At 39.1% G+C, this 20,787-nt stretch overlaps 1 protein-coding gene across 2 annotated transcripts in view; it reads left to right on the forward strand.

The window, feature by feature from the left end:
• HMCN1 (hemicentin 1) overlaps window positions 1–20,787 on the forward strand; it is a 453,341-nt gene that overhangs the window by 316,051 nt on the left and 116,503 nt on the right. For both annotated transcript variants that reach the window (XM_060197833.1, XM_060197834.1), the window contains exons 55-64: window positions 2,272–2,385; window positions 6,477–6,664; window positions 8,025–8,121; window positions 11,877–12,038; window positions 14,821–14,934; window positions 15,051–15,253; window positions 15,554–15,635; window positions 15,743–15,874; window positions 16,506–16,655; window positions 20,581–20,740. In XM_060197833.1, the coding sequence (XP_060053816.1) occupies window positions 2,272–2,385; window positions 6,477–6,664; window positions 8,025–8,121; window positions 11,877–12,038; window positions 14,821–14,934; window positions 15,051–15,253; window positions 15,554–15,635; window positions 15,743–15,874; window positions 16,506–16,655; window positions 20,581–20,740 (1,402 nt within the window). The remainder of the gene's footprint in view (window positions 1–2,271; window positions 2,386–6,476; window positions 6,665–8,024; window positions 8,122–11,876; window positions 12,039–14,820; window positions 14,935–15,050; window positions 15,254–15,553; window positions 15,636–15,742; window positions 15,875–16,505; window positions 16,656–20,580; window positions 20,741–20,787) is intronic.

The raw sequence follows: 20,787 nt of genomic DNA on the forward strand, positions 1-20,787 counted from the left end.
TGGGTGGTGGTGCTCCTGGTTAAGTGCACTAGTGCAAGGACCTACACAAGGATCTGGGTTAAAGGCCCCGGCTCCCCACCTGTGTAGAAGGTCTGCAGGTGTCTGGCTTTCTCTCTCCCTATCTCCCTCTCCCCTCTTAATTGTTCTCTGTCCTATACGATAAGATGGAAAAAAAATGGCCACCAGGAGCAGTGGATTCATAGCCCCAGTGATAACCCTGGAAGCAAAGGGGAAAAAAAAAGATTTATTTTTTAGACCTGATGAACTGATGAGTTTTCTGATCATGGAATTTAACAGAAATGAACAGCCAACTTCTGTCAGCATCCATGGATCTTAAAGTCAGGAGAAGCTCAATTGAGAAGTAGCATAGAAGACAACTCCTTAGTTAATTTCAGCTCAACTAAAAGATCACCCTATAAACTTAAGGGAGTCCTTCGGCTTCTTTGTGCCTCTATTTCTCTAACAGTGTGATGAAATAATCCGTTTTACTTCCATGCATTATTAGTAATGTATTATAAAATATAGTTGAGGGGATGGACAGTGGTACACCTGGTAGAGCACATGCATTACAGTGTGCAAAGACCCAGGTTCTAGCCCCTTGCTCCCCACCCACAGGGGGAAAGGTTCACAGGCGGTAAAACAGCGCTATAGTGGTCTTTCTCTTTTTCTCTTTCTCTGTAACTCCTTCCCTCTTGATTATCTCTCTCCAGTAAATAAATGAATGAAAAAAATTAAAATAAATAAAATATCTTTATAAATAGTTACTGCTTTATAAATGTATTTATAAATCAATAGCAAAATTTTAGAGGTTCCAGGTGGTGGGGCACTTGGTTAAACCCACACATTACAAGGTGCAAGGACACAGGTTCAAAACCCTGATCCTCATCTGCAGGGGAAAAAAGGTTCACGAGTGGTGAAGCAGGACTGCAGGTGTCTCACTGTCTCTCCCTCTCTATCTCCCCTGCTCCTCTCAGCTTCTAAACTTTGTCTCTATCGAATAATAAATAACTTAATTTTTAAAAAAACGATTTACTTTTAGCATGCATCCAAGTAGACTTGTCAAAATTCATGAAATTGTACATTTAGTACATTTCACTGTATGCACATTTCATTTCAGTTGACTAAACTGATATTTTAGGAGATTAAATGAAAATGATTACTAATCTTGGGGAATTTGTGAAATGGTGGTTCATCAGATTTGCACAAAAGAGTTTTAATTCTAGCACCACCAGTGGTAGAAATAAGCAATGCTCAAGTTAAAAAGAAGGGGAGGGGTGAGACAGGCAGTAAGACAGTAGTGCACTGGATTAGCACACATAGTACGAAGCACAAGGATACTGGTTCAAGCCCCCCAACTCCCCATCTGCAAGGGAGTCACTTCACAAGTGGTGAAGCAGGTCTGTGGATGTCTTTCTTTCCCCCTCTGTATGTGTTATGAGATCAATTGTGTTTTATATTGATATTAAGTTTCCTGATTTGGATCATTGTGTTATATAAGGGATCATCTTTGTTCTTATAAAAAACAGGTTTATGCATTTTTAGGGGAATAAGGTATTATGTCTCCCACTTATTCTCTGATGTCTCAGAAAACTTTCAATATGTATATGATAGTTATAAATTTTTTAATATAAATAATCAGTAAATGTTGGTGAATAAAATTCTTTACTAGTGATTTAATATTGATTTAAAAAATGATGAGATAACAGGGGTATAATTCTATATCCTTCCCACCACCCAAGTTCTGTGACTCCATCATCAGCATGAAAAGTTAAAAAGGCAGTTAGCGGGAGTTGGGTGGTAGCAGCAGGTTAAGCACACATGGTGCGAAGCACAAGGACTGGCATAAGGATCCCGGTTCGAGCCCCCCAGCACCCCACCTGCAAGGGACCTGCTTCGCACATATATTCATAGATATCCCTATCTATGGCTTTCTCAAACCAGTTCTTGCATCTAACAGTGTAAAAAACAAGATATTACTAATTATAACACTCCCCATAGAACACAATGAGAAGCACAGAGTAATATCTCTCCTTTAAAATCAATCTAGACAAGCTATTCATTGTTCAGATGATCTGAATTATATATTAGATCACTTTTTAGAAATACAGTGTTTGTTATAAAAATGGTTTGTGAAATGAAAATAGAGCCACAAGGTGAATTATGAACCTTGAGAGGAAATGCAAGGAAGTCATTAGTTCTGACACTGTCCATCATCAGCTCTGACCAATGTTCACTCTAAGATTTAAAATCCTGGGGTATTTTTTTTTTTAGGTGGGCGAGTACTACAGATTCCCAGGGCCCAGGTAGAAGATGCCGGAAGATACACATGTGTGGCTGTGAATGAGGCTGGAGAAGATTCCCTTCAGTATGACGTCCGCGTCCTCTGTGAGTTTGTTGTCTTTTGTTAATTGTTTATTCTTTTGTTAAAAAAACACTTTTGGGAGGAATCAATGTTTGTAAGATGTTGCACTAAGCATTGTGGAGACTATAAGATTATTAGAATCTGGTAGTTTTCTCAAAGTGTTAATTATTTCTATCGTACATGAATTGACAGCATATTAGTTAGGACTGCTGGAGTAGTCCTACCACTAACCTATGGGGGAGGGAGGTTGCTGTGCCTGAGGGATGAGGGTGGGGGATCTAGTGCAGTAAGTTAGAGAATGACAGTTTGGGGGAGGGGGAGCTGTACTGACACCTGTCTTGGGGAATTATGGAACTGTATGCCTGAGACAGTAGACAACAATACTCCTGTAAATCAACATTTCCTCAATAAGATGGTGCTGAAATTGAAGGGGGCAAAAAAATCTGGCTTAAACTCCATTCAGGAGAGATACAGAGAGAGAGAGAGAGAGAGAGAGAGAGAAGGAAAGAGAGAAAGGGAGAGGGAGTGGGAGAGAGAGAGAATTCATTGACTCATGAACCTGAGTCTGAGGAATATTGGCTGCAGTCAGGTCTGACTTCTGTGACTCAAGAGGTCAGCTGGTCTTGATCTCTTACTTTGTCTTGTCTTTGTTTTCCCCTATTAGCATCATTCTTGGGGTTTGTTGGAGGAAGGTCCCCTGTATCTCTTGACGGTCCTAGTTTATATCTTTCTTTCTTCAAGTTCCAATTAAAGCTTTTATGGTCCATCGTGCTTCCCCCCTCGCCCCTAGTTTATAACATATGTCCTAGAATTGATTTTCTGTGGCTTTCATTGATGATATTGAATCCCTTGGCCATCTCTGAACCAGTTACCGGCACCAAGAGACCTAATTAATCACATCTATCCCCAGTCATCTCCACCTAAATACATGCGCGTAGCTCAAAGAAGTGTGCCGTTAAGGAAAAAGAGAAGTATATACATATATACATGTACATGTATATTTATATATGTATATATTTGGAGAGATGTAACTAAAGATGCTCCATAGGAATTTACAGAAAGTGGTCAGTTGCTGGCACTCACGTGGAGTGGATCCAGCCAGGGGGTAAGTCTCCGATCCTCCCTCACCAGTTCTAGTGACTGCATGATACAGAAAGGAGGACTCAGGGAGTAATCTGGTATTAACACTCATTTATTTGGAGATGGGTATAGGCTTATATAGAGAGTTAAACAAAGAACATTTTTCACATATGTCAGAAATTATAGCTTTCTTAAAGGTCAGCTTGCCCCTATGGTAGGGGGCTGGTAATGACAAGAACTGATGTGATACATAAAGGTCAAAACGATTAGTCTCAATGATGCAAGCAAGTTAATTACCTAAAGGCATTTGAGAGAAGCATAGGGGTTAAACCAGTAAGGTGAGGTAGAGGAGAGGAAAACGAAGCTTGATGTAAATCACAGATATCAAAGTGCACAAGGAAATAGAAGTTAAGGTTTCATTGTCTGGTGTTGGGGAAGTGTATGATAGAGTGTGTTCTCCTATGTGATCAAAAGGTGAAGTGGATGTGTGAACTTTGAGTGAACCCTAAAGCAGGCAGCCATTTGGCCTGCTAGCAGGGGAATCTAAGTGTGAGAGGCCTGTAGGCCTTTCTTTGTTTCTGTGAGCTTGAGAGATTAACAAGGAGAAACTGAGTCTCAGAGACTTTTCCCTCTTGGCTCATCTCTATAAGGAGAGAGGCTAACAAGTGGGGTGTCTTTCTAGACCTCCATCCAAGGATGGGAGAGCTTCCCTAAGCTCTACCAAGCTTTCACATAGTCCCACAGTCAGTGTAACAGGCTTTTGAGTGGCAGTGGTGAAGTGGGAGGAAGTGTTAGAAATCATCTCAAAGTGTAAGATGATGCTAATATTTTATTCTGTGCAATTAAGAAATACATATAGGAGACTGAATAAATGCATTATTTAGGGTTGAGGAAGTCTGTTTTGCTTTGGATATGATTTGAATTGGTGCCAAACATGGATGGAATATTGAATGAGCTGCTGAAAATCTGGAGTTACAATACAGGAGAGAGAACTGAAGTCAGAATATAGACTATGGAGTTGGCCGAAAGGCATGTGATTTCCCACAGAAAAAGTTATAAGTCTAATTGGAGACTATATAGTCTCCTAATAGGAGTCTATCATAAGAAGAGTATTATGGAAACATTTATCAATAGGTGAAAGGAAGTGGAAAAGAGCTAAAGAAGTAGCAAACTGAAGAAGTTAATTAAAAAAAAACAATGAACTACCATGTCATGGATTTCAAAATGTAGAAAAGACTGTCAGAGATAAGTTCAGTGTTGAATGCTAAAGCAAATTTAAGGAGGAGAAAAAAAATGACAAAAAGATTGTTTGACCTTGAAACTAAGAAGTAACTGGTGAGCCTCAAAAGCTTAATTTAGATGTTAGGGTGTGGTGCAAAGCCATTGAATGAAAGGAGAAATATTGAGCAAGTAATCAGAAAGGAAGGAAATAGAAAGTTCTTTTTAAGGCATTTTGCAGAGGAAGGATGAGATAGAATAGAATTTTAGGACAAAGAGCTTGTTGGGGGGAGGGGGGCAGATTTAAAAGGAAAGGAATTTGTTTACAGACCAAGAGAAATGATCCAGCATAGGAGAAATTAAAGGGCCGTGTGTGTGTGTGTGTGTGTGTGTGTGTGTGTGTGTGTGTGTGTGTGTGTGTGTGTGTGTGTGTGTTGGATACAGGAGAGCACTGGGATTGATGAAACAAGGACTAGATCAGGGGAAAGTGCAGTTAAAGATTCAGGAAGGGCTCCCCAGCCTTCTGGTTAAGGAAGGATCATTCACTGGAATGGTATGAAAGGAAACGTGGAAATGCATATTAAGGGGGTGAGTTGGTAGCACACCTGGTTGAGCACACATTACAATGCACAAGGGACCAAGTTTGAGCCCCAGCTCCCCACCTGCAGAGGGAAAGCTTTGCAAATGGTGAAGCAGGACTGCAAGTGTCTCTCTGTCTCTCTCCCTATCATCCCCTTCCCTCTCAATGTCTGGCTGTTTCTGTCCAGTAAATAAAGATAATAAAATTTAAGAAAAAAATAAATGCATGTTAAGCATATTTAACCCTTTCTATAAAATATCAGAGCAAGAGAAACAGGGGCAGTATGATATTTGGACATATGGCAAACAGAAAATCGTAGTGATTTACCACTTTGAGGATGTGACACACAGTTTTTGCAATTGAAGTTGGAGCCTTTGGCTCAAACAGTTTTCTGAAGTTATCCCTAGTCTCCCAGACACAGACGACGGTGTGGCCCACCTCAGAGGACTGAGCAGGTCACACTGTGTGGAAACTCTGGGCCTGAAGTGAGCACAGAAGGTGCAGTGAAAAGGACTTGGGAGCTAACTCAACCCTGGAGCACAGAACATGTATTTCTGAGGCCCAGAAGCCTTGAGTTTAATCCTTGGCACCACCATATGCCACAACTGATTGGCACTCTGGTTTCTCCCCACTGCCCTAATTAAAAATAAATCTTTAATAAAGAATATGCAGGAAGTCTCGTGGTAGTGCAACGGATTAAGCGCAGGTGGTGCGAAATGCAAGGACCGGCATAAGGATCCCAGTTCGAGCCCCCGGCTCCCCACCTGCAAGGGAGTTGCATCACAAGTAGTGAAGCAGGTCTGCAGGTATCTGTCTTTCTCTTCCCCTCTCTGTCTTCCCCTCCTCTCTCCATTTCTCTCTGTCCTATCCAATAACAACGACATCAGTAACAACAACAATAATAACTACAGCAATAAAAAAGGGCAACAAAAGGGAAAATTAAAAAAAAATTTTTTTTAAAGAATATGCAGTGAGAGCCTCCAGAAATGACCCCATGTGAAGTTCATATAATAGTTGTAAGGTAAAAGGGTTGGTATAGAGAGAACAAGCCCAAATTTACCCTGTTTCCATCACCACCCTCGTTCCTTAGTGTCAGACCTTTTTAAGGATCACGGTTTCACCTTCAGATTTTGCTCCTCTGTATTTCTTTCAAACTTTTCAAATTTGTCAGCACATCAGTCATTTACAAAAGGTTTGGCTCCCTGTCCTGACCTCTTTATTGCAAACACTTCCCAGTGCCACCAGTTATCAAGGGAGCAAAGAGCGATCTCCCCGAGGAGGTCATCGTGCTGGTGAACAGGAGCACCAGGCTGGAGTGTCTGTCCAGCGGCAGCCCTGCCCCCAGGAACTCCTGGCAGAAAGATGGACAGCCCCTGCTGGAGGACAAGCATCATAAATTTCTGTCCAATGGAAGAATTCTGCAGGTAAGGGTAAAATCTAACTTGAAGATAGCTATTTGATGTTGTATTTCATGATAATTATCTTTCTTCACTTTAAAAATAATTGTATTGGCTTATATGTGTTTTTATTTATTTATTTATTTATTTACGATAGAGAGAAATGGAGAGAGATGGGGAAGACAGGGGGGGAGAGAAAGTTAGACACCTGCAGGCCTGCTTCACCGCTTGTGAAGCGACCCCCCTGCAGGGAGGTCCCGAGATGCCTACTTTCAACAGTTTTGTGTGAATTCTTCCAGAAACATGGAACATATAGGCACATAGCCCCCATTTACTACAATATGAACTTTGTAATGACAACCACATTACTACTAGCTTGCATTGCACATTTGTGGTGGTCAAACCCTTACTTCTGAGTCCTCTATAGATTAAAATCCTGTCCTGTATGGACAAATAATTGATAATAGTGAATATGATAACAGTAACAATAGTGAATATAATAACAGTAACAAATAGCCATAAGAAAAATATATGTATAAAAATAGCATGTAAATCTGTTTGGAATATATTATGTATATAATTATTATGTAAATGAAATACAAATAAAATAATAATGGAAACCAAGTAAGTATCCTAAACTACTAGTCACTAGTGAGCATGTCAGTATTTTTTTTTTTTATTAGTTAGAAACAGAGAAATTGAGAGGGGAAGAGGAGATAGAGAGACACCTTCAGCCCTGCTTCACCACGTGTGAAGCTTTCCCTCTGCAGGTGGGGATCGGGGGCTTAAACCTGGGTCCTTGCACGCTGTGATATGTGCACTCAACCAGTTGTGCCACCACCTGGCCCCTCATGTCAGTATTTTTCTTATGTGTCTTATATGAAAGTTAGGCACTTAAGGACTGGCAAAATAGCTCACTCAGGAAGTTTAAGTGCCTTGTCAGGCATGCTGTACAGGCTCGAGTCTGGCTCACACCACACTAGAGGAAGCGTTTGTGCTGTGGCATCTTTCCCTCTTTCCCTGTCGCTCTTCCTCTATATCTCCATATCTGAAAAAAGTAAGCTCAGAGCGGTGAAAACCTGGTATGGGCAAAAAACAAAATTAGACTGGCAGATAGAGCATTCAGAGAATTGTTGGAGACATTTCTGTTATCAGTATAACAAAAGTTTGTGTAAACTTGCCTCTCCCAATTGGAAGTCTTTTAAAGTAAACACTTCTTTGATTAACTTCAATTCAGCATCAATACTATCCTCCAAGGGGAAATTTTTTTCTTTCTTATGTTGACTTTGTATTAGAGATAATATGTACTGTTCACAAAACAAGGAAAATATAAGTGGCTTTATTAAAAATTTCACTTGGATTTTCTTCATCCCCTCCTCCCTCACAGATGCTAAATACTCAGATAACAGATATCGGCAGGTATGTGTGTGTTGCTGAGAACACAGCCGGAAGTACTAAGAAATATTTCAACCTCAATGTTCATGGTAAGAGATCAGTTCCAAACACATCTGTCAGAGAATAATTGAAAAAGTAGGGAAACTGTGTTTTAGATTATGTGGGCCTGCTTTGTGATTTTTAACTTGAACAGTGTGTGCTCAGGGCCTGTGTTCATTCAACCCCCTCCTTCCTTTCCCCACAACAGCTAGTGGAATTTATCAAGTACAAAGCTTCTAGAAGCCTGTTTTTATATTATTAAGTTCCTCAAGAGAAACTAGCTACTCCCACATGTTTAAAAATAAAACTCAAAATTTCAAAGATTTCAAGTTTATATGAAGTTAGAACCAAATATAGGTCTTTCACTCATAAAAATGTACCCACTAGTTCTAATTAGAGCCAGTTTCTGTCCTTAGTATAGAATTCATGTTGAATTATATCCTCTAGTAATTATACTTCTAAGATACTCCAGGGAGAAAAAAAAATAAACTCACTGTATGGAGTTAAATAAATCTTGAAAACCACCATTACATCAAATCTTAACTTCTCAGTAGATGGCAGGCACAACATAAATACCTTTTTGTTTTTGCTAAAAAAAAACCAGTCAGTTGTCTTCTACCTCAAAAAGAAAAGTTCTTTTTTGTGCCATGCGGTTGTTTCCAGAATATTAAATTGAAAATAGTGAACAATCATTCTAAATACAGTTACCGATTGGGGGTAGATAGTATAATGGTTATGCAAAGAGACTGTCATACCTGAGGCTCCAAAGTCCCAGATTCAATCCCCCACATCCCCATAAGCCAGAGCCGATTAATGCTCTGGTAAAACAAAAATAATAATAAGATAACCTTTGCATGTGTCATCCCAATATACTTTTTCTGGCTCACTTTGGAAGTAGCAGAATTTGAGGTTTCATGAAAAATTCTTTCAAGTGACTGACCATGGATACTTTACAGAGTGATGTGTAGTTCATTGAAGTCTACTCCTATTGGTATTTGTGTAACAAGTATTTGAAAGGCTTACTTTTGTACCTCCTTGCTTAGCTCAATGAGAAACACATATTTGGTGCTTTGTGATATCCTAAAGGTCTTTTTAAAAAATGAATCTAATCAAAACAAAAGCAGGTATATTACAAATTACCAGGAAGGATGTATTAAACAAATGTAATCATGTGAAAGCATGCATTCCAGCATGTAAAGTGCAGTATAATAGATGCAGGAAATCAGAAGTGGTTTTTCTTTCTTCCTGATATACCATAGTGAATTTTTTTTCTCTTATATGATCAAAAGCTCCTTGTAAATACTCCAAGTTGTAGTCATAAAAAATGTTAGTTTGTGGTTTGTTTGTTTGTTTACCTATCTTTACCTCTTCCTCCATATTTTAAGAACTATATATAGACAAATGGTTGCTTTAATCTTCAAACTAATATGATGGCATTTGCTTAGAGTTATTTTATCTTTTTTTCCCAAGTTTTAGCTATTACAAATTGTGTTGCTATGGACATAGGTGTACATAGATCTCTTTGGATGAGTGTGTTTGTTTCTTTTGGGTAAATCCCCAGGAGAGGTGATTACAGCTCATAGAGTAAGTCTGTTGCAATTTTATCTTTTTAATTTTTTTCCTTGTTTGTGGTTTTTATGTTTTAAGGCTTCAGTGTTAATGTTAGTTGCATTCCCTAGTTAATGTCTCACCATCTTCCCTTGCTTGAGCAGCCTCAGCTTCTATATAATAGTGTGGTCATTCATTTATGTGTTTGTTCATTTTTATTTTATTTTATTATATAGAAACAAATTGAGAGGAAAAGGAGAAACAGGGAGGGAGGAAGGAAGGAAGGAAGGAAGGAAGGAAGAAAGAAAGAAAGAAAGAAAGAAAGAAAGAAAGAAAGAAAGAAAGAAAGAAAGAAAAATACCTGCAGCACTCACTCCTTCACTACTCCTGAAGTGAAGCTTCCTCACTGCAGATGGGGACTAGGGGCTTAAACCTGCATCCTTGTGTCTGGTATCATGTGTGTTCAACCAGATGCACCACCATCCAGCCAGCCTCATGTTTGTTCTTTCTTTCTTTCTTTTTTTATTGAAGTTTATTTATTTATTTTAATTGTTATTTATAAAAAGGAAACACTGATAAAAACCATAGGATAAAAGGGGTACAATACCCACCACCAGAACTCTGTATCCCACCTCCTCCCCTGATAGCTTTCCTATTCTTTAACCCTCTGGGAGTATGGACCCAGGATCATTATGGGGTGCAGAAGGTGGAAAGTCTGGCTTCTATAATAGCTTCCCTGCTGAACATGGGTGTTGGCAGGCCGATCCATATTCCCAGCCTGTTTGTTTCTCTTTCTTTCCCTAGTGGGGCTGGGCTCTGGGAAAGTGGGGCTCCAGGACACACTGGGGGGTCATCTGCCCTAGGAAGTCCAGTTGGCATCATGGTAGCATCTGGAACCTGGTGGCTGAAAAAAGAGTTAATATATAAAGCCAAAAAAATTGTTGATTAATCATGAGTCTAAAGCCAAGAATATTGCGAATGAAGATTTGGGGTCTCTGTTTTGGAAATAGCTAGTAGGTCTGTTTTAGGTATATTCCAAGGGGCCTATGACTTGACTAGTTTTTGCCTGAATCTGACATCTGATATGCGGGTGGACCCAAGTTATTGTCTGGGGAGATAATGTCATGGCTGGAGAAAGGGCTAGAAAGCTGGATCAGGGAAGAGAGTAGCTCCCAAATATGGGAAAGGTGTATAAATATTATTGACTATAAACCCCATCGATTTGATCTGGGGCCCAGTTTGTTCTTTTTTATGCCCATTTCTTGGTGCTATTTCACATTCCCTTTCACCACTGGAAGATGTATGGTATTATTCCTTCCATGAGCATATTTTCTCATTTTTCTGTGTGGAGTCTGGGCCTTGTACACTTAGGATTTCTCTGCTTCCTGGCTGGCTTTTCTATCCAGCTAGAGACACAGAGACAGAGGGAGAGACACCACAGCATCAGAACTTCCTCCTGTGCTGTGCACATGGCAAGACACTCACCCTACCCAGTGAACTACCTCTGAGTCCTATGTAAAACTTCTGTTGTTTCATTCATTCTTTGATAGGCATAAGTGGGATTGCGTTATTAATCTCATTCTCTTTTATTCCACTTTTTCTCTGCACTGTTTTTGGACTCTTTTTTTTTTTCTTCTCCTTTTTATTTTGAGCAATAAACTGTATTGTTTACTCTTTACATTTTCTGCCAATCTCAAAAGGCATTGATTTCCATTGTCACAATGACTTGTATAATTTAGTGATCTACATCTTAAAATTAAGTTTTTGCTTTATTATTTCTATAATCCGGAAAATAAAAACTTTGAGCAAGAATGCATTATTGAAAACAATAATATTCATTGAATTGTCATGTAGAAAACTGGGAAATGTTATGCATGTACAAATACTGTATTTTACTGTCAACTATAAACCATTAATCACCCAATAACTAAATTTTAAAAAGCAATACTATTCAAATGACTATCTTAATGAAGTGTACAATCAGGTCTTTGTGTGTTGATAAAAATCATCTTGGGAATTGGCAACTATATTTTACATATAAACTGTAGTATTATCTGTCTTTGAAAATTCAGATATTCTTTTCAGTTGGGAAAAATTAGTTTGATGGACATCTTAATTGATGAAGACGTTAGGAAATTCTAACAAGAAAGACAGCTAAACAGTTAACAGTTCCATTAACTTTAGCAAAGTACAGTAGTTGGAATTAGTTATAATATTGATACTATAAAAGTTTATCTTAATTTGTCTGTTATTATAGTTCCTCCAAGCATCATTGGTCCTAACCGTGAAAACCTCACTGTTGTGGTGAATAATTTCATCTCTCTGACTTGTGAGGTCTCTGGTTTCCCACCGCCGGATCTTAGCTGGCTCAAGAATGGACAGCCTATCAAGCTAAGCACGGATGCCCTTGTTGTACCTGGTAAGGAACTCATGACTCTTACAAGGTGTCCAAAACTTCCTCATTTTCCTTTATTTTACTTTGGTTATTTGCTGCTGGGACTATCACTTGGCTCCCAGTGGCCATTTTTTTTCTTTCTTGTAGACAGAACAGATGGTGAGACAGAGAGATATAAAGAGGGAGAGAGAAGAGAGACACCACAGCACCACTCATCACTCATGCAGCCTCCCTCTGCAGGTGCTCCCATGTGGTGGCCCAGGGCTCAAAACCAGGCCCTCACATATGGTAATATGAGTTACCAGCCAGCCCCCTTTCTTATTTTTAAATACAGATGACAATTCAGTTTAATCTCTTTCTAAACTTGGTTCTTGCTCCCTTAATTTTTTCACATTAATTGCCTCTTTCTACCCAACTGAGATCATTAGGCAAAATAGTATAGACTTTTCTGATTTTATTGGGAATGTACAATAACAGGTCTACTTTATGAAATTTAGGACCAGAACTGTTTAGTAATTCTGTGTGGCACCAGGCTGATCAATGGTGCTCTCATTGGCTAGTTCACTGGTGGTGTTTCTGTATTTTTTTTTAATTGATCCCCTTGATGATATATCAGCAGATGGACCAACATTTTTGCAATGTGGGAGGTTTAAATCTAGATATATCTATCAGCCTATTGACTATGGTATTTTGACAGCCTATTGACTATGATTGACAAATCTATTGACTATATATTTGTCGGCCTATTGACTCTGATTGCTGTTTGCTCACTAGAATTTACGTCAAGAAGTTTTACTATTCGTATTTGCTTACTGGAAAGAAAAATTGTATAAAATTTTCCATTATTAAAGTATAAGAAATGATAAATGAAATATCAAAATATGGATTTAGTTCTTTTTGTATTTCTTAGTGATTTATTAATGGTTTACAAGATCCTAAGATTACAGGGTTGTAGCTCCCCAGCACACCTACCACCAGCATAGTTCAACCTATGCCCACCCTCCATGCACCATGGTTCTCATGGTCATAGAGACATTTGACAACTTTTTTTTTTAACAAGCTCCTATATTTCACTTCTTTATATTGCGTATGAGTGAAATAATCTGGTAGTTATCTTTCTGAGAAATGCAGGTCCTTTGGTAACAGGTATAAATTATAGCAATGAGTCTGAGTCCTTGAACAACAAAAATAAAAGCTGACAGAACTCCTTGTCTTTATCTCTGCCCCCCCCATTTTTTTAAATAAAGAGGCAGTAGTTGGGAGATAACATAATTGTTATGCAAAATACTCAGTTCCCTGGGTGGGGGGTGGGTGGGTATGGGTTTCAAGTTAAATCTGAGGGTTCTGATGAAAGCCTGGGCTGAACAGTGTTCTGATGAAAAGAAAAAGAAAAAAATATATAATTAAAATATGAAAGAAAAGAAACCTGAATGAATGACAAGAGTTATGGGATAGATTCAAGGTCTCTTGCACATAGGATGCCACAGAGCTGTCTCATGGACCAAATTTTTTCTTTTCAGAGAGAGGGGAAGGTTCAGCAGAGATACTACAGCACTGCTCCGTATTCATGGAGCTTGCTTGGTGCCTTCCATGCTGTTCTCTTGTAGCATAAGGGCTAAAGCCCAGGCCTTCACACATGGTAAAGCAAATGCTTTACTGGGTGAGCTGTCTCCCTTGCATCCCCTCAAGTCACACTCATTGTAGTTTGTCCTAGAAATAGTTCTTTCATTTTAAACAGGAAATGTGTCTCTATAAAATGTTTCCCTGGGAGTTGGGTGTTAACGCAGCAGGTTAAGCGCATGTGGCACGAAGTGCAAGGACCTGCCATAAGGATCCCGGTTCGAGCCCCTGGCTCCACACCTACAGCGGAGTTGCTTCACAGGCGGTGAAGCAGGTGTGCAGGTGTCTATCTTTCTCTCCCCGTCTCTGCCTTCCCCCTCCTCTTTCCATTTCTCTCTGTCCTATCTAACAACAGAGACATCAATAACAACAGCAATAAAAAAAAATGGCGGGGGTCGGGCGGTGGCGCAGTGGGTTAAGCGCATGTGGTGCAGAGCGCAGGAACCGGTGTAAGGATCCCGGTTCGAACCCCGGCTCCCCACCTGCAGGGGAGTCGCTTCACAGGCGGTGAAGCAGGTCTGCAGGTGTCTATCTTTCTCTCCCCCTCTCTGTCTTCCCCTCCTCTCTCCATTTCTCTCTGTCCTATCCAACAACGAACGACATCAACGATGGCAATAATAATAACCACAAAGAGGCTACAACAACAAGGGCAACAAAAAGGGGGAAAAAATGGCCTCCAGGAGCAGTGGATTCATGGTGCAGGCACCGAGCCCAGCAATAACCCTGGAGGAAAAAAAAAAAAAACGGCAACAAAAGGGGAAAAAAATTACCCTAACAGTATGCTCAGTAAAGCAAGTAACAGGGTGAAATTTCACTCAAAGGTAGAATTTAGACAATTGAATATACAAATGTGAAAAAAGCAAAATGTCAATTTATTTTCAAACTGTAGGAGGACTATAGTAGTTATTTATGGGAGTGAGGATGGGGACACACACCTTTGGTGACAAGAGTGATGGAATGTGTGTGTGTATATATATATATATATATATATATATATATATACATATATATATATGCTGTAATCTTACAATCTTGTAACCTATTATTAATCACAAATAAAAATAAATAAGTAAATAAATGAAATGTTACCATAAGGGATATGATGCATTTTGACATTTGGCTTATAGATTGAATTTGTTAGACGACCCTGAGTCCACTCTTTAATCTCCATTCTATTTCTCTGCAGGTGGACGAACTCTACAAATCATTAGAGCCAAGGTAGCTGATGATGGTGAATACACTTGTATAGCAATTAACCAGGCTGGCGAAAGCAAGAAAACAGTTTCTCTGACTGTTTACGGTTTGTTTTCACTCTTCTCACAAAATTCTTCTTTTTTAAAACTGATAATAGAGATTGACTCTCAGAACACCTTCTTGAGGAAAACAAAACACTTCTGTTTTTGTTTCCTCCCTTAGTGCCTCCAAGCATTAAAGACCATGGCAGTGACTCTCTCTCTGTAGTTAATGTCAGAGAGGGGACCTCCGTGTCACTGGAGTGTGAGTCGAATGCTGTCCCACCCCCGGTGGTCTCCTGGTACAAGAACGGACAGATGATAACAGAGTCTACTCACTTAGAGATCCTGTTAGGCGGACAGATGCTGCATATTCGGAAAGCTGAGGTGCATCTTTTCTTCCTGTTTGGATGTCATGACACTTTGGTGGATCATGGAAGAGAGAATTGGATGTTGCCACCTCACTTGACTATAGTGAAAAGTCATTTCTCATTTCAAAGTAATGTCAGCAATACCATCAACCTTATTTTCATTAGGGAAAGAAAAAAAAAAAAGCAGGCTGGTAGAAGACAAGTAGAACCGGGACATTTAAGCATAAAGATGACTGATGATTTAATCTACACTAGAGCAGTGTGATTGGTCATCTTCACTTAATGGAGCACATACAATAGTATCTTTTTCTTTTAGGTGTCTGACACAGGCCAGTATGTATGTAAAGCTATAAATGTAGCAGGACGGGATGATAAAAATTTCCACCTCAATGTATATGGTGAGCATCTGCCTCTAATAAACTCTTATTCCTCAGATATGCAAATGAAAGCAAGTGTCCTGGCTTAGCTTAATGAGGACACACACCTTTCTTCTGCCTTTTTACAGTGCCACCAAGTATTGAAGGGCCTGAACGAGAAGAGGTTGTTGAGACAATCAGCAACCCTGTGACCCTAAGTTGTGATGCCACTGGAATCCCACCTCCCACCATTGTGTGGATAAAGAACCACAAGCCCATAGGTAATATTGCTGTGTATTTCATTGTTGTATTCTTTGCTGTTAGATCACTAGATTTATATACTTAGCATTCTTGGTATCTAACTCATAGCTGTATTTAGTTTAGAAAGGCTGAATGAGCTGAAATTGAAGAGTCATTTTCTAAAAATATTTTTTCTTCTCTTTAAAAAATAAATATATATATATATACACATACATACATACATGCATACGTATATACATGAGGGGCCGTGAAATAGATTACCCTATAGAGTACACTCTACTGTGAGGAAGGATCTGGGTTCAAGCCCTCAGCACCACATGGGAGCATCATACATAACACCAAAAGAAGCTCCAGGAATGGTGGAGCAGTGCTGTCTTGTCAGTCTCTCTTCTCTCTGTCCCTTTCCATTTTTTTTTACCTGAAATTTAAAGGAAAATGAACAAGCCTGCCAGGAGCACATGAATCATGCACATGCAAGGCCCCAACAGACCAAAGAAAAAATATATATATAATACATTACATATTATAAATACAAAAGAAGAAATTTGAAAACATAAATATATGCAGTTAGTTGTTTCTAGTGGATTGTAGGAATGTTAAAAAAAATGATAACTTCTTAATGAATGGTTTTGCTTTTGCCTCTGCATCTAGAGAATTCAGACTCACTTGAAGTTCACATTTTATCTGGAGGTAGCAAACTCCAAATTGCTCGTTCTCAGCATTCAGATACTGGCAACTATACATGCATTGCATCAAATATGGAGGGAAAGGCCCAGAAAAATTACTTTCTTTCTATTCAAGGTATGTGATCTATCTTCAATTTCTACATATTTTTCCATAGTTCAAAATAAGTCTGCATCTCAATAGATTATTATATAATTCATTTAAAATTTCTTCACATTAATAAAGAAAAGTCAGTTTTCTGTCTTACATTTACCAGGAAAGCCTTTTTTTGTGGAAATAGACATAAATATGGGGAAAATAGTAGGAACTGGACGTTTTCTATGTTTCCTAAAATTAATACCTTGCTGTAGTTACATATTCTTTTTAAATCTAGTATGATTTATCTTTGTACTAAGTCTACAGATCTGTTCATGTATTTGCTGAAAGGTTTAGTTCATGGATATATCGCACTGTGTTCTAGCTACCAGTAAGGATTGGATAAATTGCAAGTAATCATAAATCCAGTGCTACTTAGGCGGCCAGTGGTTAGCACTGCAGGTTAAGCACACATGGCGCAAAGCACAAAGACCAGTGCAAGGATCCCGGTTTGAGCTCCAGCTCCCCACTGCAGGTGTCTTATCTTTCTCTCCCCCTCTCTGTCTTCCCATCCTCTCTCAATTTCTCTCTGTCCTATGCAACAACAACAGCAAAAACAACAATAACAACGATAAACAAGAGCAACAAAAGGGAAAAAATAGCCTCCAGGAGGAGTAGATTCATAGTGCAGTGACCAAACCCCAGTGATAACCCTGGAGGCAAAATTTAAAAAATCCAATGAGAATATTTTGAAGTGAGAATACTGGTATTGAGTACTGTAGGGAGAACTTGTTTCATTGTTATTTTCAGTAAACCCCTAGTCATGATTGTTGGAACAATATTTAAATTAAAATGAAATAGTGTAATTTGACACCAAATTGAAAAACTTGGCTTTTCTTTCTTTTTTAATTTTTTTAAAAGCCTTTTTTTTTTTGAGAGAGAGAGAGAGATGCAGAGAGAGAAAGACACAGAGAGAAATACCAGATTGAACCTGGGACTTCAGAACCTCAGGCATGAGAGTCTCTTCACATAGCCATTATGCTATCTACCCACCCACCCCATCCCCTCCATCCTGCTTGGCTTTTTTTTTTAAGATTTTATTTATTTATTTATGAGAAAGATAGGAGGAGAGAGAAAGAACCAGATATCACTCTGGCACATGTGCTGCCAGGGATCGAACTCGGGACCTCATGCTTGAGAGTCCAAAGCCTTATCACTGCGCCACCTCCCGGACCACTGCTTGGCTTTTCTTAATTACATTTACTATGAAAACAATTTTACATAAACTATAAATATAACTGTGGGTGCTGCCTATTTGTTGCATGCTTTGCTAGAGCTAGCTAAAAAAAAAACGGCTTAAAATAGAATTAAAGTAAATATGTAGTTTTCAGTAGCTTCTGTAATTAGTGATATTTTGTAATTTCAGAAGCAAAAAGGGAGACAGTAGCTACTTACAGATTCATTGTTAGAAATTGCATGCTTAATAATGTTTAATGCATCAATCATAATAGATGCCAGTCCCTAAATGTATAGTACGATCAAACCATTTTACCAGATATTTTTAAATTATATTACATCTTTCTACCTCCTCCTCCTTCTCTTTCTTCTTCTTCCCCTTCTTCTCTGCCTCCTTCTTCTTTTTGATAGAGCCAGAGAGATTGAGAGGAGAGGGAAGATAGAGAGAGACAGAAAAAGTGTAATACCTGCATTACTGTCTCACTGCTTGTGAGGCTTCCCCCATAAGTGAGAACCAGAGGCTTGAAACCAGGTCCTTGTGTGCCCTACCAGATGTGCTACTGTCCAGCCCCTTATCATGTCTTAAGGCTAGAAGAAAAGTATGTATATAAGGTCTAGTACAGTGCTTGTTATACATTGGATTAGCTTTCTCAGTTCTCCAGTTCTGCAAATTCAGTATGATTACTATCACTTTATGAATGACTAGGACCGAATTTGAAGAGTTTCTATAGTGTTTTGCCGGTGAAAGTTCCTGATGTCTAGCTTACCATTGGCCAGTTTCTATGGTGCAGGTATTCCCAACATGGCCATTTTGAGTTAGCTGCATGATGTTTCAGAACTTGGAGCAGGAAAGAAGGCATGCAAAAATAGCTCCTGCAAACTGCACACATTGGATTTATATGGATTAGGATTCAGATGTCTCTCTCTCTTATACCACTGTCAGTATTTTTTTAAATTTTTTATTATCTTTATTTATTGGATAGAGTTAACCAGAAATCAAGAGGGAAGAGGGTGATAGAAAAGGAGACAGGGAAACACCTGCAACCCTGCTTCACCACTTGCAAAGCTTTCCCCCTGAAGGTGGGGGCCAGAGACTCGAACACAGCTTTGTAAGCATTTTAACATGTGCGCTCAACCAAGTGCATCACCACCCAGCCCCGTCACTGTTAATATTTTTATTAAACATCATTCCTTAATAAGATCATTTAAGTTAAAACCAACCAACGACAACCAGGTAAAGAGGACAAGAATTAGGGGGTCGGGAGGTAACAGCAGCAGGTTAAGTGCACGTGGCATGAAGCGCAAGGACCGGCATGAGGATCCTGTTTGAGCCCCCTAGCTCCCCACCTGCAGGGGAGTCACTTCACAGGCGGTGAAGAAGTTCTGCAGGTGTCTATCTTTCTCTCCCCCTCTCTGTCTTCCCCTCCTCTCTCCATTTCTCTCAGTTATAGCCAACAATGACAACATCAATAATAACAAAAATAATAACTACAACAATAAAAAAAACCAAGGGCGACAAAAAGGGAAAATAAATATTAAAAAAGAGGACAAGAATTAATAAATCTTGAAACCTATAATATACCTACCTATTCATTATTCAGAATAATATTTATATTTCTTTGTGGTGAGAGAACTAATGCACTTTGATACTTTTCAGACCTTTATGCTAACATTTTATAAAAAAGCATCTCCTCATTATACTAATTCTACGTTACTTATTAGGAGTTAGTCTAATTAGGACTTAGTATAAGAATGATCCCATTTTACCAGAAAGGGTGCTATGAGGTAGATCTGTCACCAGCTCCTATGACTAAGTAGTTACAGAAGCTTGCAAATGTACCAGGAATATGTAGATAATTTCCTCTTACTGAGACAGAGAGACCAGGGTGCTGTTCAGCTCTGGCTTATGGTGGTGTGGGGAAATGAACCTGGGACTTCGGAGTCTCAGGCATGAAAGTTGTTTTCCATAACCATTATGCTATTTCCCTCACCCAGACATGATTCTTTTAGTTACTCTTCATTGAAAAATGATTCAGCACAGTGGCAGGGAAGGTGGCTTAGTGGCAGAGCGTAGGACATTCATATGTAAGATCCTGAATATGTATATCGTTCACTGTTTTTCTCTCTCACTCTAGTTTACAATAAATAGTTTATTTGTTTAATTTTATTTTTAATTGATTAATTTTAGATAGAAATTGAGAGAGAAGGGGAAGAAAGAGAGGGAGAGAAAGACACACCAGAGGGCTAGGTGGTGGTGCACCTGGTTAAGCACAAACATTATAGTGTACAAGGTCCCTGGTTCAAGCCCCTGGTTCCCACCTGCAGAAGGGAAGCTTCAAGAATGATGAAGCAGGATTGCCCGTGTCTCTCTGTCTCTCTCCCTCCCCTCTCAATTTCTTTCTGTCTATCCAATAATAAATTAATTTTTTTAAAAAATACACACCTGCAGCACTGTGTCAACACTTGTGAAGCTTGTCCCCTGCCAGTGGGAGCTAGGGGCTTGAACCAGAGTCCTTGTGCCCTGTAATTTGTGTGCTTTACCTGTTGCACCACCACCTGACCCTGTACAATAAATATTTTAAAAAATAATAGTAATCCCAGAAGATATCAATAGTTTGCTCTAGAAAGAATATGAAAAAAAGTACTGTACACTGTTCTATGATTCTATTGTTTTTGTTAGAATTTTCACCATTGTGCCTTGTTGTTGAAAGTTTTAATTATTTTCCCAAAGTTCCTCCAAATGTTGCTGGTGCTGAAATTCCAAGTGAAATCAGTGTCCTGCAAGGAGAAAACGTTGAATTGGTCTGCAGTGCAAATGGCATTCCTACCCCACTGATCCAATGGCTCCGAGATGGAAAGCCTATCACTGGCAGTGAAGCAGAGAGAATCCGGTATGTGTAAGAAGGATCTTTGCATCATTAACTGGAAGGTCTTCTAC

This window comes from Erinaceus europaeus, chromosome 9 (genome assembly GCF_950295315.1).
Source record: "Erinaceus europaeus chromosome 9, mEriEur2.1, whole genome shotgun sequence".
Classification (NCBI taxonomy): Eukaryota; Metazoa; Chordata; class Mammalia; order Eulipotyphla; family Erinaceidae; genus Erinaceus; species Erinaceus europaeus.